General features: G+C 39.1%; 3 protein-coding genes across 3 annotated transcripts; 2 read left to right on the top strand and 1 right to left on the bottom strand.

Annotated features, from left to right (window-relative positions):
• Positions 1 to 1,744: 1,744 nt before the first annotated feature.
• Positions 1,745 to 3,757, bottom strand: LOC132149053 (heat shock 70 kDa protein-like). The gene has a single exon (XM_059557958.1). The coding sequence runs from the start codon at positions 3,755 to 3,757 to the stop codon at positions 1,826 to 1,828; it is 1,932 nt and encodes a 643-aa protein (XP_059413941.1). The 3' UTR covers positions 1,745 to 1,825.
• A 1,717-nt stretch (positions 3,758 to 5,474) lies between these two features.
• On the top strand, positions 5,475 to 8,104 carry LOC132149052 (heat shock 70 kDa protein-like). The gene is made up of 2 exons (XM_059557956.1): positions 5,475 to 5,632; positions 6,068 to 8,104. Exon 2 carries the CDS (start codon positions 6,092 to 6,094, stop codon positions 8,021 to 8,023), a length of 1,932 nt encoding a protein of 643 aa, XP_059413939.1. The 5' UTR covers positions 5,475 to 5,632; positions 6,068 to 6,091; the 3' UTR covers positions 8,024 to 8,104.
• A 6,891-nt stretch (positions 8,105 to 14,995) lies between these two features.
• Positions 14,996 to 18,637, top strand: LOC132149051 (coenzyme Q-binding protein COQ10 homolog, mitochondrial). The gene is made up of 5 exons (XM_059557955.1): positions 14,996 to 15,241; positions 16,098 to 16,250; positions 16,357 to 16,549; positions 16,793 to 16,894; positions 18,065 to 18,637. Exons 1-5 carry the CDS (start codon positions 15,144 to 15,146, stop codon positions 18,221 to 18,223), a joined length of 705 nt encoding a protein of 234 aa, XP_059413938.1. The 5' UTR covers positions 14,996 to 15,143; the 3' UTR covers positions 18,224 to 18,637.
• The last annotated feature ends 933 nt before the right edge of the window (positions 18,638 to 19,570 follow it).

Below are 19,570 nucleotides of genomic sequence, written 5' to 3'. Positions count from 1 at the left end.
AGACAGAAGCCTCAGAAGCAACTTTGCAACCGGGTTTTTTTTATTGTTCTTCCATTCTTGAGGTTATATTATCTGTGGTAGGGCATGTTTTGATTGGCATGCTTTAGCCTAAAAGGGCTGTCCTTGTCATGCCAGGGACACTGTGAAACTTAATATGGAAAGGGCCTGACATGTTGTTCTTCACACGTGGTGGCCTCACACTCTTCCTGATATGCTCTCATTGATGCACATGTGGCTTATTGTCTCCAGTCACAGCAGAGACACACATGCCTGATGCCAACATAATTGCCCTGATCAGCATCTTAAATCCGTGCTCATTATGTTACAATGATGGCTGAATGTATAACTGAAGACTAAACTAATGGTTACAGTTCAATTAAAGGAATATTCTGGGTTTAGTACAAGTTAAGCTCAATCAAAAACGTTAATGTTGATTGGCACAATATTTCCACGTCTATCCTTTTCTCTAAAAGAAAAAAAAAGGCTGTTAACTGAACTTGTGTTGAACCCAGAATATTCATTGAATTGGCATTTATTTTCTAGAATATTAATTTCATCCACATAACTTTCGTTTCATTTATGTATTTAGCAGACACTTTTATCCAAAGTAACTTACAGTGCATTCACGCTACACTTTTTTTTTTTACCAGTGTGTGTTCCTTGGGAATTGACCCCACAACCTTTTGTGCTGCTAACACAATGCTCTACCACTGAGCCACAGGAACACTTTGTGCATAAACACCTGTGTACATGTTTGCAGTCACTTGGTCATACTGGACAGTGTTGCTTGTGTTCCTTGTCTTGTTTTAATCTTGGAGATGTACTGAGCATCAGACTTCTTGTAAGAGTGGAATCAGATTTGAGCAGTAAAGTAAGAGGCATCTCATGAACTTTTGTGTGTCTTGTTCTACAGTTTGACTTTCAATATCTCTTTAGTAACTCCAGATGGTGTTGTGCTCTTAGATGAATTGCATAATTCCATTATTAATAATTAAACATAGTTTTTATGTGTGAGGATCTGTGTGTTGCATATGAAGAAGTCAGTTCATTAGCGTTGGAAGTGTTTCTGGATGAAGTATTGTTTTCTAAAGTCAAGGACTATTATGTCATAGTCTCTTTTTTTGCTGCACTCATGCCAGGGTTCAACAAAGAAGCCTTCCAGAAGACATGAGGTCCAGGGATCTGAGGTTGTCTGTTTTAAGTCAGGACATGCTGACCCCTGCTGTTATGTCATGAACTACAGCATACATGTGAAGAAGGATTTTAGCCTAAAGTAGAGAAACTGCACCTTAAACTCAAAACTGGTGTCTCTCTCTGTGTGTGTAGATATATATTTAATTCATAATGTGACAAAGCCTGTAATATATGAATACTGCCTGAGTCTTGTTTGTGAATTCCATCTTTACTGTTATTTTAGAACTCTTATGTAACTGTACTTATATTTAGTTTTAGAATAGATAGAGTACAACTACACAATTTAAAATATGAACAATTTTATTCAGTTTCACCACAATATTCAACATGTAACAGTTAAAACATGAATAAATAATTTTAAATATCATCTTACAAAATGTGAAGCTTAATTTTTTTAGTCAAAACAAATTGACTAAGTAATATCAAGTTGAACACTTTTTTTTTAGTAGAAAAATGGAGTGAACTAATGTGCAATGATAGAACATACTGTACATAATGTATAAGGTGTGAGCATTAGAGGAAAAGGAATCATAATGGAACGAGACCTCAATTTGTTTTTAAATAAATAAATGGAAGAGTCAATGAGAAAAGAGGTTAATCAGTCCCTTCACCATTCAGTTCATGAGGTGTTTTAATCCACCTCTTCAATAGTTGGCCCCTGAGCACCGGCCCCTGATCCTCCACGTGCCTGAGCTCCACATCCTCCAGCTGATATCCCTCCCTGATACAGTTTAGTGATGATTGGATTGCAGACTTTCTCCAGCTCCTTCAGATGATGTTCATATTCCTCCTTATCAGCCAGCTGGTTGTTTTCTAGCCAGCTGACGGCCTCGTTACATTTCTCAATAACTTTCTTCTTATCGTCCTCGCTGATCTTTCCCTTCAGGTTCTCATCTTCCACACTGTTCTTCATGTTGAAGGCATAGGACTCCAGAGAGTTTTTGGCAGCAATCTTCTCTCTTTGCAGATCGTCTTCAGCTTTGTACTTGTCCGCTTCCTGCACCATCCTCTCGATCTCCTCTTTACTCAGTCTGCCCTTGTCATTGGTGATGGTGATCTTGTTCTCTTTTCCAGTGCTTTTGTCCACCGCCGACACATTTAGGATCCCGTTGGCATCGATGTCAAAGGTCACTTCGATCTGCGGCACTCCACGTGGAGCAGGTGGGATTCCTGTCAGCTCAAATTTACCCAGCAGGTTGTTGTCTTTTGTCATGGCCCTCTCTCCCTCGTAGACCTGGATCAGGACCCCGGGCTGGTTGTCTGAGTAGGTGGTGAAGGTCTGGGTCTGTTTGGTGGGGATGGTGGTGTTGCGTTTGATGAGGGCCGTCATGACTCCACCTGCGGTTTCAATACCTAGGGACAGTGGAGCCACATCCAGCAGCAGCAGGTCCTGGACGTTTCCAGATGTGTCTCCCATGAGGATGGCGGCTTGGACCGCGGCACCATAAGCCACTGCCTCGTCTGGATTGATGCTCTTGTTCAAGTCTCTGCCGTTGAAGAAATCCTGCAGAAGCTTCTGAATCTTTGGGATTCTCGTTGATCCTCCGACCAACACAATGTCATTGATCTGAGACTTGTCCATCTTGGCGTCCCTCAGAGCTTTTTCCACAGGATCAAGTGTTCCTCTGAAGAGGTCCGAGCACATCTCTTCAAAGCGAGCTCTGGTGATGGACGTGTAGAAGTCAATGCCCTCGTACAGTGAGTCGATCTCAATGCTGGCCTGAGAGCTGGACGAGAGTGTCCTCTTGGCTCGCTCACACGCTGTCCTCAGCCTCCTCAGGGCCCTCTTGTTCTGACTGATGTCCTTCTTGTGCTTCCTCTTGAATTCCTCAACAAAGTGATTCACCATGCGGTTGTCAAAGTCCTCTCCACCCAGATGAGTGTCTCCAGCCGTGGCCTTCACCTCAAAGATGCCATCTTCAATGGTCAGGATGGACACATCAAAGGTGCCTCCTCCCAGGTCAAAGATCAGCACGTTGCGCTCTGAAGCTTTGCCTTTGTCAAGGCCGTAGGCAATGGCTGCAGCTGTGGGCTCGTTGATGATTCTCAGGACATTCAGTCCAGCGATCACTCCAGCGTCTTTAGTCGCTTGCCTCTGGGAGTCATTGAAATAGGCAGGAACTGTGATAACTGCATTTGTCACCTTCTGCCCCAGATAAGCTTCAGCAATCTCCTTCATCTTCACCAGGACCATAGAGGATATCTCTTCAGGGTAAAATGTCTTGTTTTCTCCTTTGTATTCAACTTGAACTTTTGGCTTTCCTCCATCACTGATGACTCGGAAAGACCAGTGCTTCATGTCAGACTGCACAACTGGGTCATCAAACTTCCTGCCAATCAGCCTCTTGGCATCAAACACAGTGTTGTTGGGGTTCATGGCCACCTGGTTTTTAGCTGCATCTCCAATGAGCCTCTCGGTGTCTGTGAAGGCAACATAGCTGGGTGTTGTTCTGTTCCCCTGGTCATTGGCGATGATCTCCACCTTTCCATGCTGAAACACCCCCACACAGGAGTAGGTGGTGCCCAGGTCAATCCCAATAGCAACTCCTTTTGCAGATGACATGTCTGATTTGAAGTAACTGTAGTAAAACACACAGACACACACACACACACACACACATACAAAAAACAATCAGTATCAGCTAATTGTTGCGCAATTGATGAGCAAATAAAATGTATATCATTATGCCGTTATTAGTATTATATCAAGACGTTTACAGTCAATGGCACCTCATAATAGTTTAAAAAGACGGTAATTATACAGTGGACAATCTGGGGGAAAAAATAGTTTTCTGGTACATAATGTATCTATAGGTCATGTGCTGATTTAATAACAATAACCTAAAATAAAGTAAGGTTTGTTGATTTTTTTTCTTTATGCAAAAAGTGAATACTACAGGCAACAAAGCGATTACTAGTTTCTAGTTTATTTAGGAGAACGTAAACTGCCTAAATAACATCTAATAAAAGGTACATAGGCCTATACAAAGTAGGAAACATATAAAGTAGACTGTGTTTAGCCACTACAGGAAAATATAGGTGGACTTACTTTAGAGGGAATACTTGAATTTAGTTAATTTTCACCCCGTCGCGGAAAAAGTCAGGTTTGCTGTTTCTTCGTTAGTGTTTCGTTACCGGCTGTCATTCGCTCTTTAAATACGGCAGAGCGCGCACCCGTTCAAACTCTCGTCACTTCTGGAAGCGTCCAGTGAATGAATCCGACCAATCAAAACACTGCAGGAAGCCACGTGCCATTGTAGCGTCAGCTGAGCATGTCACTGAAGCAGCACACTGGAAACTTCTGGATGCTTCCAGACTTTTGCTTTTAAATGAGGCCAAACAAACAAATTGCGAACATGCGAGTGTGCATTAATATACAAAGTGTGGGTTTATGATTTTGTTTCTCGTGTATTTTGTTCCGTATATACCAAATGCGTTGACATAGTTAATTGTCCTCCTTAATCGAAAATAAAATGGCATCTCTTTAATTATCCTAAAACATTTATTTAAAATTAGTTTTTTTAATCAAGTAAATAATATTCACCCCAAGTTGGATTTGTGTGTGTATTTGTGTGTCTGTGTTTGTAGTAAACTTCTGTTTTCCAATTTGCAGGAAATATCTATTTTCCTAATCTTCCAAAGACAAGAGATGTCAATCAGGCTCTTAATGCTAGATTTACAAGAGTTGCATTTTTACACATGATCTTTCAGTCTTTTGCACACACAACTTTAAAAATAAACGTTGAAATAGCTATTAAAATGTGAAAAACATAAAAGGCACCATAGTAATGGTCTTGGAAGAAATGCATATACATACACAGTGTTTATGCATGTAATCTATAAGTGGATGAAATTAATATCCTTAGAAAATATTTTGGTGTAAAGTTATCTCTCTCTTTTTAAATAAACCGTTATTTGATAGATAAACGATAGATAAATGCCTCTTCAAGGAATATTCAGTATAAGTTCAGTTAACTGCATTTGTGGCATAATGCTGATTTTAAGAAACATTATTCAACATTAAAAAAAAAAACTAATAAAAAAACTTTCAATATATTTTTAATTATTTTTTTAAACGTAAAGCTGTTTAAATGTATTTTTTTTTTTTACACAGTTTATACGGTTTCAGGCTTTTCGTTTACGTTTTCAAATTAAACCACACCATAGAAAACGCCAGAAATAGCTGGGACTGGACTACATGATGACGCAGATTTGAGGGAGGAGCCGTCCCGCTTTGCTGGTTTTTGATTGGTCGAGCTCGCTGGGCGCTTTCGAGAAACTTCAACAGGGCTCTGCCTGAGAATATAAAACACGACCGATCTGTTTTTGCAGTATGTGGTCGGTATAGTTCAGAAAGAAGACCGGAGAGACAACGAAGTGTACTATTTAGACAAGGAACCGCAATTTAGCCTGACAAAAAATATCTAATTATTTCAAGGTAAGTTTAAAATTATTCAAATTTACCGCTGTTCTTTTTCGATGTTAAGTCGTGCACAGTTAACGTTACACATAAACGTGCACAGTTACACCTACAGCTTGAAATCAGACACGAAATGTATACATAAAATTATGTTTTATCCTACGCTTATCAATTTCACGATTAGATAACCAGAAATATGTGATTAAGAGTTGCCTAATGAATCAATAATTATGGATTTACTCACGTTTCTTATAGCAGGATTATTTTTAAGTGCTCGTTGTTATTATTATTATTATTATTATTATATTCAATAAAACACTATTATCATTTTTCAGATTATTGTATATAGAGACAAATATATATAAAAAATGCATTTAACATTCATTTTATGATGAAAGTCTGTGGTTTTACATCCCAGTGTTTTTCACATTTTCTTTTGCTTGTTGAATACAGGTTGACATTAAAACAAAATCAGACATGTCATCTGCAAAAGGAGTTGCTATTGGGATTGACCTGGGCACCACCTACTCCTGTGTGGGGGTGTTTCAGCATGGAAAGGTGGAGATCATCGCCAATGACCAGGGGAACAGAACAACACCCAGCTATGTTGCCTTCACAGACACCGAGAGGCTCATTGGAGATGCAGCTAAAAACCAGGTGGCCATGAACCCCAACAACACTGTGTTTGATGCCAAGAGGCTGATTGGCAGGAAGTTTGATGACCCAGTTGTGCAGTCTGACATGAAGCACTGGTCTTTCCGAGTCGTCAGTGATGAAGGAAAGCCAAAAGTTCAAGTTGAATACAAAGGAGAAAACAAGACATTTTACCCTGAAGAGATTTCCTCTATGGTCCTGGTGAAGATGAAGGAGATTGCTGAAGCTTATCTGGGGCAGAAGGTGACAAATGCAGTTATCACAGTTCCTGCCTATTTCAATGACTCCCAGAGGCAAGCGACTAAAGACGCTGGAGTGATCGCTGGACTGAATGTCCTGAGAATCATCAACGAGCCCACAGCTGCAGCCATTGCCTACGGCCTTGACAAAGGCAAAGCTTCAGAGCGCAACGTGCTGATCTTTGACCTGGGAGGAGGCACCTTTGATGTGTCCATCCTGACCATTGAAGATGGCATCTTTGAGGTGAAGGCCACGGCTGGAGACACTCATCTGGGTGGAGAGGACTTTGACAACCGCATGGTGAATCACTTTGTTGAGGAATTCAAGAGGAAGCACAAGAAGGACATCAGTCAGAACAAGAGGGCCCTGAGGAGGCTGAGGACAGCGTGTGAGCGAGCCAAGAGGACACTCTCGTCCAGCTCTCAGGCCAGCATTGAGATCGACTCACTGTACGAGGGCATTGACTTCTACACGTCCATCACCAGAGCTCGCTTTGAAGAGATGTGCTCGGACCTCTTCAGAGGAACACTTGATCCTGTGGAAAAAGCTCTGAGGGACGCCAAGATGGACAAGTCTCAGATCAATGACATTGTGTTGGTCGGAGGATCAACGAGAATCCCAAAGATCCAGAAGCTTCTGCAGGATTTCTTCAACGGCAGAGACTTGAACAAGAGCATCAATCCAGACGAGGCAGTGGCTTATGGTGCCGCGGTCCAAGCCGCCATCCTCATGGGAGACACATCTGGAAACGTCCAGGACCTGCTGCTGCTGGATGTGGCTCCACTGTCCCTAGGTATTGAAACCGCAGGTGGAGTCATGACGGCCCTCATCAAACGCAACACCACCATCCCCACCAAACAGACCCAGACCTTCACCACCTACTCAGACAACCAGCCCGGGGTCCTGATCCAGGTCTACGAGGGAGAGAGGGCCATGACAAAAGACAACAACCTGCTGGGTAAATTTGAGCTAACAGGAATCCCACCTGCTCCACGTGGAGTCCCGCAGATCGAAGTGACCTTTGACATCGATGCCAACGGGATCCTAAATGTGTCGGCGGTGGACAAAAGCACTGGAAAAGAGAACAAGATCACCATCACCAATGACAAGGGCAGACTGAGTAAAGAGGAGATCGAGAGGATGGTGCAGGAAGCGGACAAGTACAAAGCTGAAGACGATCTGCAAAGAGAGAAGATTGCTGCCAAAAACTCTCTGGAGACCTATGCCTTCAACATGAAGAACAGTGTGGAAGATGAGAACCTGAAGGGAAAGATCAGCGAGGACGATAAGAAGAAAGTTATTGAGAAATGTAACGAGGCCGTCAGCTGGCTAGAAAACAACCAGCTGGCTGATAAGGAGGAGTATGAACATCATCTGAAGGAGCTGGAGAAAGTCTGCAATCCAATCATCACTAAACTGTATCAGGGAGGGATATCAGCTGGAGGATGTGGAGCTCAGGCACGTGGAGGATCAGGGGCCGGTGCTCAGGGGCCAACTATTGAAGAGGTGGATTAAAACACCTCATGAACTGAATGGTGAAGGGACTGATTAACCTCTTTTCTCATTGACTCTTCCATTTATTTATTTAAAAACAAATTGAGGTCTCGTTCCATTATGATTCCTTTTCCTCTAATGCTCACACCTTATACATTATGTACAGTATGTTCTATCATTGCACATTAGTTTACTCCATTTTTCTACTAAAAAAAAGTGTTCAACTTGATATTAATTAGTCAATTTGTTTTGACTAAAAAAATTAAGCTTCACATTTTGTAAGATGATATTTAAAATTATTTATTCATGTTTTAACTGTTACATGTTGAATATTGTGGTGAAACTGAATAAAATTGTTCATATTTTAAATTGTGTAGTTGTACTCTATCTATTCTAAAACTAAATATAAGTACAGTTACATAAGAGTTCTAAAATAAAATAACAGTAAAGATGGAATTCACAAACAAGACTCAGGCAGTATTCATATATTACAGGCTTTGTCACATTATGAATTAAATATATATCTACACACACAGAGAGAGACACCAGTTTTGAGTTTAAGGTGCAGTTTCTCTACTTTAGGCTAAAATCCTTCTTCACATGTATGCTGTAGTTCATGACATAACAGCAGGGGTCAGCATGTCCTGACTTAAAACAGACAACCTCAGATCCCTGGACCTCATGTCTTCTGGAAGGCTTCTTTGTTGAACCCTGGCATGAGTGCAGCAAAAAAAGAGACTATGACATAATAGTCCTTGACTTTAGAAAACAATACTTCATCCAGAAACACTTCCAACACTAATGAACTGACTTCTTCATATGCAACACACAGATCCTCACACATAAAAACTATGTTTAATTATTAATAATGGAATTATGCAATTCATCTAAGAGCACAACACCATCTGGAATTACTAAAGAGATATTGAAAGTCAAACTGTAGAACAAGACACACAAAAGTTCATGAGATGCCTCTTACTTTACTGCTCAAATCTGATTCCACTCTTACAAGAAGTCTGATGCTCAGTACATCTCCAAGATTAAAACAAGACAAGGAACACAAGCAACACTGTCCAGTATGACCAAGTGACTGCAAACATGTACCAAGTGTTTCTGTATAAGAGTCAGTGATGCGCGGGTCAGTGTATAAACAACCCGCACCCGACCGATGTTTTCAACTAACCCGCTCGCAACTCGGACCGCAAAAAGAGAAAAAAAATATTGTACCCGACCCGCATTTTTTAAAAGTAGTAAATGCTCATCGTTCCTACGTCTATGGCCCAATGACGCTATAGGCAAAAAAAAAAAAAAAAAAAAACACCTTAATATAGCAAATTTAGTCAAGAATTGTAATAAAATAGTATAGTCTGGCTATGTCTATTTTGATGTTTCTGTTCAGCAGACAGTGAGGTTCGGGTTTGTTCCGATCAGAGCTCGTGGGCGGAGAGCGCATTTCTGAATATTCCGCTCCGCTCGCTCATTCCGTGGGGTCTCGCTCAACCCAGAGTGGCCTGCTGGTTCGAAAATATGCAAGGAGACATTTAATTGTTTAGTAATAAACTGGTGTTTTCTGTGTCGCTGAGATGAAGTTGGCGATGCAGACTCGCCATGAATGCCAGAGAGAAATGCACATTTCATATGGATTACATAATCAGAGAGTACAGCCTATTTATTTTGGTTTTAATATTTTCATTTAAAAGTAGACATTTCAAGCTTTCTGTAATATATAGCCTATATTTCTCAAATCTGTGAGGCACACGCTGAGTTTCGGCACCCTCCAGTTCACATGCACTGCAAGTGATCGTGCCGGCGCCTAATTACATTGTCTGCTATATATTTGCTTCTTATTCATTAAATAAGGGCAATTCATTGATAAAACAGTGATCAAAATTAAGATACAATTTATACAAAACGAAAATCTTTTAAAAAGAGTTTTCTATAAAACAAAACTTAATGAAAAAAACAGCACCGGTGCTCCCCTGCTCCCCAGTCTTCACCTTTTCTCTTGCCACCTTCATCTCTACCTGCAGCCTGAGCTCGTGCGTCATCTTCGCGCCAGTTATTCAGCCAATAAAGTGTAGGCCTATGTATTTCAAAAATGTGTCTAGTACTATATTAATTACAAAGGTTTAATTGGCATCTTTTAACGACCCGACCGACCGCGACCCGAATATCATTAAAAATATTTGTGGATGACTCATAACCGCGGGCGACCACGAGTGACCGCAGGCACCCGCTCATTTTGGATAAACCCGCGCATCACTGATAAGAGTTATAAGTGGATTAAATTATTCTAAGAAAATACTCTGGTGTAAAGTTATTTCTCTTTTTTAAATAAACCGTTTTTTGACTAACAATAGATTAATGCCACTTCAAGGAATATTTTGGGTTCAATACAAGTTAAGTTAACAGAACTCATTTGTGGCATAATGCTGGTTTTAAGAAACATTATTCAACTTATTTAAAAAAAAAAAAATGTACCCAACAGCATTTGGCTCACTTTGCCCCATAGCTACCATTTTGGAAAAATAGCTCTGTTGCTTATCAGTTCAGACTAATATTTAGCAAATTGATTTGCATGATTTTATATGTTGCTTAATCTCCTGTATCACAAATATTTTTAGAGCTGGGCAAATTTGGTTTGATGTTTGATGCTAAAATTGTAATTTGACAAGCCAAAAACAGGTTTTAAAGTTAATGTACCTTCCATTGCCTCCATGTGTTTCTCCTGTTCACAGTATGGGAGAAATTATGCGTGGTTCTAAAATACATGTTTACAAGACAGTAAAAGTGTACAGTTGTTAAAAAACAGGAGGTGGGTCAACTTACCCACTGGCTCAACTTACCCCACTCCCCCCTACTTCCATTGAAGATGAGGCAGAAGCAGGCTCAGAGAGTGAGGGAGAGCCCACTCTTATTAAATCATCTATAATAAAGTCTGGAATTATTACAAAGTGTGCTGTCTTCTCTGTTAATTGTATATTTGTAACAACTGGATAATTTTGTTTTAGAAGAAGTTAAAAATAAATAAATGTTCTCTGTCTGAAACTCAGGAGGACTACTGTGCTAGCAAATGTGCAGTAGAGGGTGCTTGTGAGAGCCTGGCTATACTACTCCAGCACTTCAGTATGCAGTGAGTATTATGTGCACAACTTCATACATGACCAGATAGAATCCTTTTGCCTATTAAATGATCCTCAGATATATTGCTCAGGTACCCCTACGCTATCCTAAATCCATCTAAACATTACACCTCCCATGCTGCAGTGTGAGCTTGATTGAATGCGGACCAGTCATCACAGACTTCCTGATGAACCTGAAGAGAACCGAGCCCAGCGACGAGGCGCACACACGTTGCCTATGATCAGTACCTGCAGCACCGTCAGGCTGTTGCAGAACGCAGCTCAGGACACAGAGGACTTCATACAGGTAACATCAGCCTCAGTGAACGTCTGATTCAGGAAGTCAAACCCTTGGGTTTGATTCAAATGGGCTTGATTCAGAGCCAAATAAATAAACAGATATGAAATATTGATTTGAGTTGAATTATTTTATAATTTATCATTTAAAATAATATTTTAATGAATCTTAAAACAATTGGTAGATCAAAAAAGGTACAATACAACAATAATATTAAGGTAATATTAAATACCTTAAAGGTCATTAAATACCTTAAAGGTAATTTTCACTATCTGATCGCACAGTTAATGAATGGCTATGCTATTTTTCATTTTGTTGTTTCATTTGATTACCAACATTTGTGAGTTTTAGTCACTCAAAACAGTTTTAAGGTTAACTGATCTAATTTTGTGCATCTGGATTTTTAAATTTTTCGTCAATGAGGGATTTGTGTTTTTAGATTTAATTTTAATATTGTTTTTATTTTTAACTGGAAAAAACTGGAAAGAAGAGTGGCATGTTGTTATAAGTGTGAAAGTTTAAAAGATACAACTCATATTACAATAACTGTGTTAACGTGCTCCTCTCGCTCTTGTCTTTACTGTTAGGTGTATATGGAGGCATTTGAAGCCCAGACTCCACTTCTCAGATATTACACTAACAGAGCCCTGCTACCCATGAGCAGCCTGAAACTCACCTCCATGGATGCAAACTCCTCTTTTCCACATCCAATACTGATCCACAGATATGATGTTTACATGTCATGGAAGATTCTTTTCATAAGCCCTGGAGTATGGACACTATATTACATTTTATATATACATTTTAAAGTGCTGACAAATTAAGCCTTTGGCTGAAACTATACTGCAGTGTTTCTACTGCTAGAATGACTAATATACTCTAAATTACTGTGAATTGTACAACACTGAGTCAGTGAAAATAAAATCTTTGTGTGTTTCGTCTACTAGTCTGTGTTCCTCTGTATTCCTCACTGTTGAACTCTGTGCAGAATTTCATCTCAAGGACTATTTTATTCTCTCGCACAAGACCACTATCAGTGTTTAACATTTTTCTTCAGTGAGGAAACAGTGAGAGAAGAGCATACCAAGTCTGTGCAAGGTCATTATTATGCTCTATTTTGTGATTGTTTCATTCAAGGACACAGTGATCTGGATCACATGCCAACATCACTGATGACCAGCACATCACAGGTTCACAGCTGCCTTACACCTTCGTTCTGTTTTTTAGAGATCTATGGCCTATATATGTACACACACAACAAGAAATAGCTGCTTAACCCAACCTAAGTCAGTTAGTTATGTGATACTTTGCAAAAAAAATGTTTTGTCCTATCATATCACACTACATTACAGTTCCAAGAAGACAGCAGAGATTGTTCATTGATAGGTGCAATAACATACACACACTGACGTAGTGATTTGAGTATTCTGACACTGTCGGGACTAGGTTGAGGACTCTAATCAGGGACTGTTAAAGAGGATTAGATCTAACACAAGAGATCAGTTTTGGTGAGACAGTCACATAACCAACTTAAGCCACATAATGCAAGGATCAGCCATTGCGGTGCATGTGATGCTACTTCATGGGTTTAAATTACATAAAAAAGTCGACACTTTAGTTTAAAGTTATAATATATCTAGTTTCCATAACCAACAGAACACAATCAACTGTCTTGTCTTTGTTAGAAAGTAAGACTGACTCTGTGAAACAATTATAACTGGGCCATTTTAGCAGCTGTCTTTGTTCTTTACTCTTAAAAATAAAGGTTCAAGAAGGGTTTTTTTTTAGAAGCAATGCTATAGAAAACCCATTTTTGGTTCCCCAAAGAACCTTTTAGTGAACAGTTCTTAGTGTTCTTTTTCTTAGTGTGAAGAATATTAAATAAAAAATTTTCAACTATAAAGAACCTATAGTGAAATGTCTATGATTGTTAAATATTCTCCATGGAATAATCATTGCCAGTAAAGAAACTTTATTTAAAACTATATAGTGTTGAGCATTTCATAGACATAAAGTAATTAGTGTATTCAAGTGTGTTCCTGATTAAACCCAAATATTTAAAATGATCAAGTGTGTGAAGCATTCAGTACTAATGTAACTCTTAATAACACCTACAATTGCTGTTGTCTGCACTAGAGGGTGATATAAGTGTTATAAAGTACAGGTGCATCATTGACTATATACGTGTTTGCCATGTGTACAGCAGCGCCAAATGACCTGAAACTGTGGACTTTGATCCGACTGTAAGAGCCCACATTTTCTGCATCAAGCCTGTTCTTGCAACGTCATGGTTGATGTTCCAGTTATTACACAACAGCAATTAGTTGCACTTTGCAGTCCTGTACTGAATGAAAAGTTAACATTTAAGCCCATCTGTGGCGTTACCTTATTTCTAGCAGCCAATCACTGCAGTCACTTACTGACTCTGCCTTATCTGGTTTATTCCTGTTCCTCTTTATGGGTTAATGACATGTTGAGTCAGGCTCAAACAGAAGCACATGATTCCTCTCCTCCTGACGTTTCCTCCTCTTCAAGAAAGAAAGAAAAGAAAGAATGAAATCTGAGAGGCTGAAATTCTTGAAATAATAGTGCAGGAAAAAGTTATTTGACATAATCTATTAATAAACAGATTAATATTAATAAATAATAAATAGTACATTTTGTTTTATAATTTAATACCAAATAAAAAAAATAGTGTGGCATAACTAACCTGCAGGAAGCAATATTGTTGACCCTCACGTCTCTGAAGATAATTGTTGTATTATTATTATTTTTAAATAACACACACACATATATAAAAAATCCAGGTGTAAAAAGTCATATATATATGTATATATCTCATATATCTCATATTTTGTCTTTTTACACCTGGAGGCCCATTTGTTCACCTCAAATAGAGTAACCTTTGTAAACTTCTTGATGTTATATACAGTACATGTACGCACATGGTGCAAATAAAGTATTTACCTGATAGTTACAAACCACATTACATCATTCATTAAATGTATTTTACAGTATGTTTTTTTTTCTTAAGAAAAGAAAAGAAAGAAAAACTATGGTTGTAGGATGCCATATTGGCTCTCTGTGCACAGGAAAGCAGTGATTCTTATAATCAGGAGTCCCCAGAAATCATCTGTGGGGGCCTCAGGGTGACTTAAAATGATTTAAAGTCGTATTAAATGCTATTGCCTTTTCTTCCCTATTGTGGCATATATCACCATGGTCTTGAAAAACCTGGATATATGAGTTTAAAAGTGTGTTCGTCTTATCTCCATAGTTGTTATTATATTTTATATATATATATATATAATTTTTTTTCTGCTAAACTCGAAAATATTGGCTCCTCATATTTAAGTCTTATCTTCTAAATCATAAAAAACCCCATAGGGCCTTCTAATATTTGTTGTGTATTTGTTGTGAACAAGGGTGGGGTGGGGGGTTTGGGGGCTTGGATTCAAAAGGGTGAGAGTCACTGCCCTGAAGCGCATTTTTGTCCTTGTTCCACAGTCAATGACGCGCCAGAGTGAAGCTCCTGAAGGTGAATAAGCACCTGTCAGCTCCTCCCCTCACAGCGTCACTCTACAGCTCTGCTCGTTAACAGAAGAGCGACTCCACCATCGGGCACTTCCAGCGGAGCCGCCGGTTAATACGGCCATCGACACAGATACCATTCCATTTTCGGAAAAGCTGCAGTGATTTTACAAGCTTTCGAATAGCACAAATGGCAAAGAAGGCCACTTCGCTTTTCCTCCGGGCTCTGGAGATGTCAGAAAGACAGTCGTGCGAGGTTATGAGGAGAAACTCCAACTGCACCATTAGGTAAAAGCGCATCAACTCAGCCTGTAACTGTTACAATACTGGCCATCCATTAAACATCAAAAAGAGAGAGAACTGTTTATAAATCATTAGATATAACTCAGTTATTAAGGCTATTTTACCTGAACAAACCTCCAAATGCGTACTGACTAACGTTAGTTCAGAAAACAGCCTGGTGCTTTAAGTTTCTTTTACAGTTTAGTTCAACGACTGTAAATAAATATGCGTCAATTTTTTTTGTCAAATTGTTGCAGTGGTGAACTGAGAGACTAGGTAGTTGTGAACTGTGTGGGAATGTCTAACAAAACAGAAGAGCAGAGCTTGCCGGTGTTAAATAACTCACAGGACACAGAGGGGTGAGAAGTCACGAGACGGAGAAACTGAAAGAGTACTGTGAGCACCAGAAGAAAAAAATATAGCCCTGTATTTCTGTCAAATATTCACAAAGGTAGCTATAACGTAACTATAACATAAAGCTTTAATCCAGCAAATTAATTTAGTTTTTTGAAAGATTTTAATGATTTTTCTTTCTGGAAGGAAAGCGAAGCGCGTGCCTTATTTGAATAACGCAGTGCCAGTGCGCGGCCGCGCGCTTCTGGCCGTGGGCCATAAAGCGGTGAAACGGGCTTACCTGTAATTGATCGGCTGCTCTTTGCTATTTACTAGAAAGTACGTCATTTTACCAGGTCAACATAGAAATTTCCAAAAACACTGCTTAACATCGTTTTTTCACATTTGTTGTAAACAAATCTGTCAACAAGTTGAATGATGCAACCCTTTACAGACATATGACAAGAGTGTTGCTGTAACCCATAGTATTCTCCTTTTGTCAGGTGAATAACAAATTTTTTTTTTAAAGACATCTAAGAACATGTGGCATCTTAGCTACACGGCGAGTAAGCTTACCTCCTCCTTCAGCATCTTCTCAGATGGTGCCCAGCAGGAGCTTCATTAACTTATCAGCCCCCCTCATAGCGCGGAGAATAGAGTACTCGGAGAGCCGAAGCATTGCGTATGTACAAAATGCTGTTACATAAAACAGAAAAATTTTCACTTTCAGTACAAGTTGATTCTCTTTTAGCAATATCTTTGCTAACACAAGTTGATTTTCCCACCAGTTACTCACCTGAGCAGATGTACAGCATTGTTGCCAATGTGGACCAGTACCAGCAGTTTGTGCCTTGGTGCAAGAGGTCAAAGGTGACAAAGGGGCGAAATGGGGACATGCAAGCTCAGCTTGAAATCGGGTTCCCCCCATTTGTCGAACGCTACACCTCTGAGGTCACAGTCATCCCGAACCACCAAGTCCGAGTGAGTCTAAAAAAACTATCTAGAAATTAGAAAACGTTTTTTTTACAAAGGCATTATTCTTGTTTTAACAAAAAGAGGTTGTGATTTGAAACTAGATTTTTGTAGATTAAGTGGTATTGATTTAACATGGATAAATCTGATGTTTGTGCTAAGACTACAGCATGTCCATGCATCACAGGATCAGTTAACTGGCCAAGTAAGCTGTCAGTGGCCTTCTGTCTGAAGTATGTTCTTGTGTTTCAGGCGGTGTGTACAGACGGCACGCTCTTCAATCACCTTGAGACGCTGTGGCAATTCACTCCTGGAGCTGCAGGCCAGGCCGAATCCTGCAATGTGGAGTTCTTTGTAAGTAGTGCAGCTGGCAAATACAGAGACACGCACACCCTTTTACAGTCTACATTCATCAGTTTGACACTTCTATTACTCATGTTCTTCCTCTTTGGTGCTTTAATCCCATAATTCCTGTTCAAAGTAAGCAGAGGTATTAGACCAAATTAGTGGCTATTTTTACCACATGTGATTTGCCCTTCTGGTTCTCCTTAAAGGTACAATTTGTAAGATATTTGCAGTAAAATATCCAAAAACCACAAGGCTAGTGTTATATATTTTGTCCAGCTGATTACTAACAGTATCTTTAATGTTTTCAACTACTTGTAAATCATGGGAAAATTCCCATTCTAAACAGTGACACGGGGCAGTGCAGTCGCCTGTTAATGACGTTAGTTACCCTTCGTTACCGCCTTTACTGACGTAGAAACCACATGACAACAGTGTCGTGGACAAATGCGACAAACTTCAACTAGTAAGAGATGCCGATCTCGCTTGTGTTTTACTCGACAGGTGAGTTGTTTTGATTCGTATCTTTACAGAAAACGTATGCTATTATAACGATCAACAAGATTAGTAATATGGGGCATACACGCCAAACTCAGGGCATCATGTCTCTAGACCCGCACGAGGACGCGTCTGATCCATAGTCTGATCGCGTCTTTGCATTGACTTGGTATGTAATCTACTCGCGCAAATCGTTGAACTCGCGTTAAATCCATGATTTATCTTTCCGTCTGATTGATGGTAGTCAGAGGTTGGATAGAAGACAACAAATCCCATCATTCCACACTCCTTCTTAGCGTCATCAAACCACACGATTGTCATTGTTTTGATAGTGAGCCCTCTCATGGCAGGTCCTACAACCTGTACCTTTAAATAGCCAGTAACGAAGACAGGCATAAAAACCATTCCATTACTGGAGGGAACTGTACGACCTAAACGTCATTAGATTAGGATATCTGGGAGATTTGGGAGATTAAAGGCCACAGTGATTAAAAAAAAAGGACTAAAACATGAATAAATGTTAGCAGTGCAAAGCCTTTGTTAATTATGAAAAAAAGAAAAACCCTCAAATGAACTTTAGCATCAAAGCTTTTTTTTTCAAATCATACAGCACATAAATAAATGAACTTTTAGGTTAAAATATATGCTAATTTTACCCATAACTGTGTATCCCCTTTCTAGGTGTCATTTGAGTTCAAATCTCTGCTCCACTCACAATTAGTGACAGTATTTTTTGATGAGGTGGTCAAACAGATGGTCAACGCTTTTGAGACACGAGCAACCAAACTTTACGCCACAGGTGTTCATCGACAGAAGACATCATTCAGAAGAGCAACCTGAGAACCTTGTTAAAACGGATACAAGGAGATACATAACCACATACATTGTTAAAATGTTCTGGAGAAGAACAGCTCCTCTTTGTTAATCCAGTCTGTTGGATTTTAAGGCCAGCACATATTTTTGCTGTAAAAAAGAACACATTTGAGAAGTCTATTTATTTAAACCAGAGATATAATTTATTGAGATCAGTGTGTGTGTGTGTGTGTGTGTGTGTGTGTGTGTGTGTAATTTATATATTACCTGTGGAGTGAAAGAGGAAGATGATTGCAGTAAAAATTGTTAAGGATGAATGCTTCTTCATATGTATGATCATTATATTCACACACTTGACAAAAGGGAAAAAATCATCTCTAAATTATTATAGAGTTCACTTTGTCCAGACTTGTAATAAAACAATAATTTATTTTCTTAAAACTGTTTTTTTTCCTCATGATTTTATATGTTGTCAAAACCACACATCTAAAGTTTATTCCTTATTAAGAAAAAAAGAAAAAAAGAAAAAAAATTGGGTTATAACAAAGGGATATAAGAATAAAACTTAAGGCAGCGGCTATTTGCACTAAGTGTAAATAGCTACAGTATAGATTCTATTTACAATATGTTAAAAATTTTACTACTTATTGTAAGTAGTGGCAATTATCTGCACCTTAGTATTGTAGTACATTGTAAAACAGTATACAACATGAACTTACTGAGTGTAAATTGTAATTATAATTAAAATTATAAAATGAATGCCACCTTATTGGGACAATAAAGCCCTCCCTACACATATCCTAACCCTACCCAATACTTTATTTTCAACTTTTTGATTATATTCTTTTTTTTCTGATGTGATTTGAAATTTGAAAAGGGAGAAAAAAGTTTGCCAAAATTTCAATAGGTCAATCGGGTCAAAATGAGTACGTCACATGATTTACCATCTGCGCAAATGGAACAAATGATTGTTGGTTGTCTTTTGCAGTGTTGAGTAGTCGAATCACACGTTGGTGGGCGGAGTTAGTGTAAATAGCTTCAGCCAACAAGGCGGGCTATTTGCACTTAGTGTATATAGACACTCCAAAAACTTAAAGGGTTAGTTCACCCAAAAATTCTGTCATTAATTACTTACCCTCATGTCGTTCCAAACCCATAAGACCTTTGTTCATCTTTGGAACACAAATTAAGATATTCTTGACGAAATCCGAGAACCTTTAATGCCCAGAATGCACATGCATGCGTCATGGTACTCTTGTGGACACGTGTCGAGGACTGAACTGGAAGAGAAGAAATTGTTGAATAAAGTTGTCATTTTTGCTTTCTTTGCACACAAAAAGTATTCACGTAGCTTCATAAAATTTTAGTTGGACC

This window comes from Carassius carassius, chromosome 9, assembly GCF_963082965.1.
Source record: "Carassius carassius chromosome 9, fCarCar2.1, whole genome shotgun sequence".
In the NCBI taxonomy this organism is placed as follows: Eukaryota; Metazoa; Chordata; class Actinopteri; order Cypriniformes; family Cyprinidae; genus Carassius; species Carassius carassius.
Note: the sequence above shows the minus strand (reverse complement) of the source record. Positions and strands in the feature narration are given on the sequence as shown.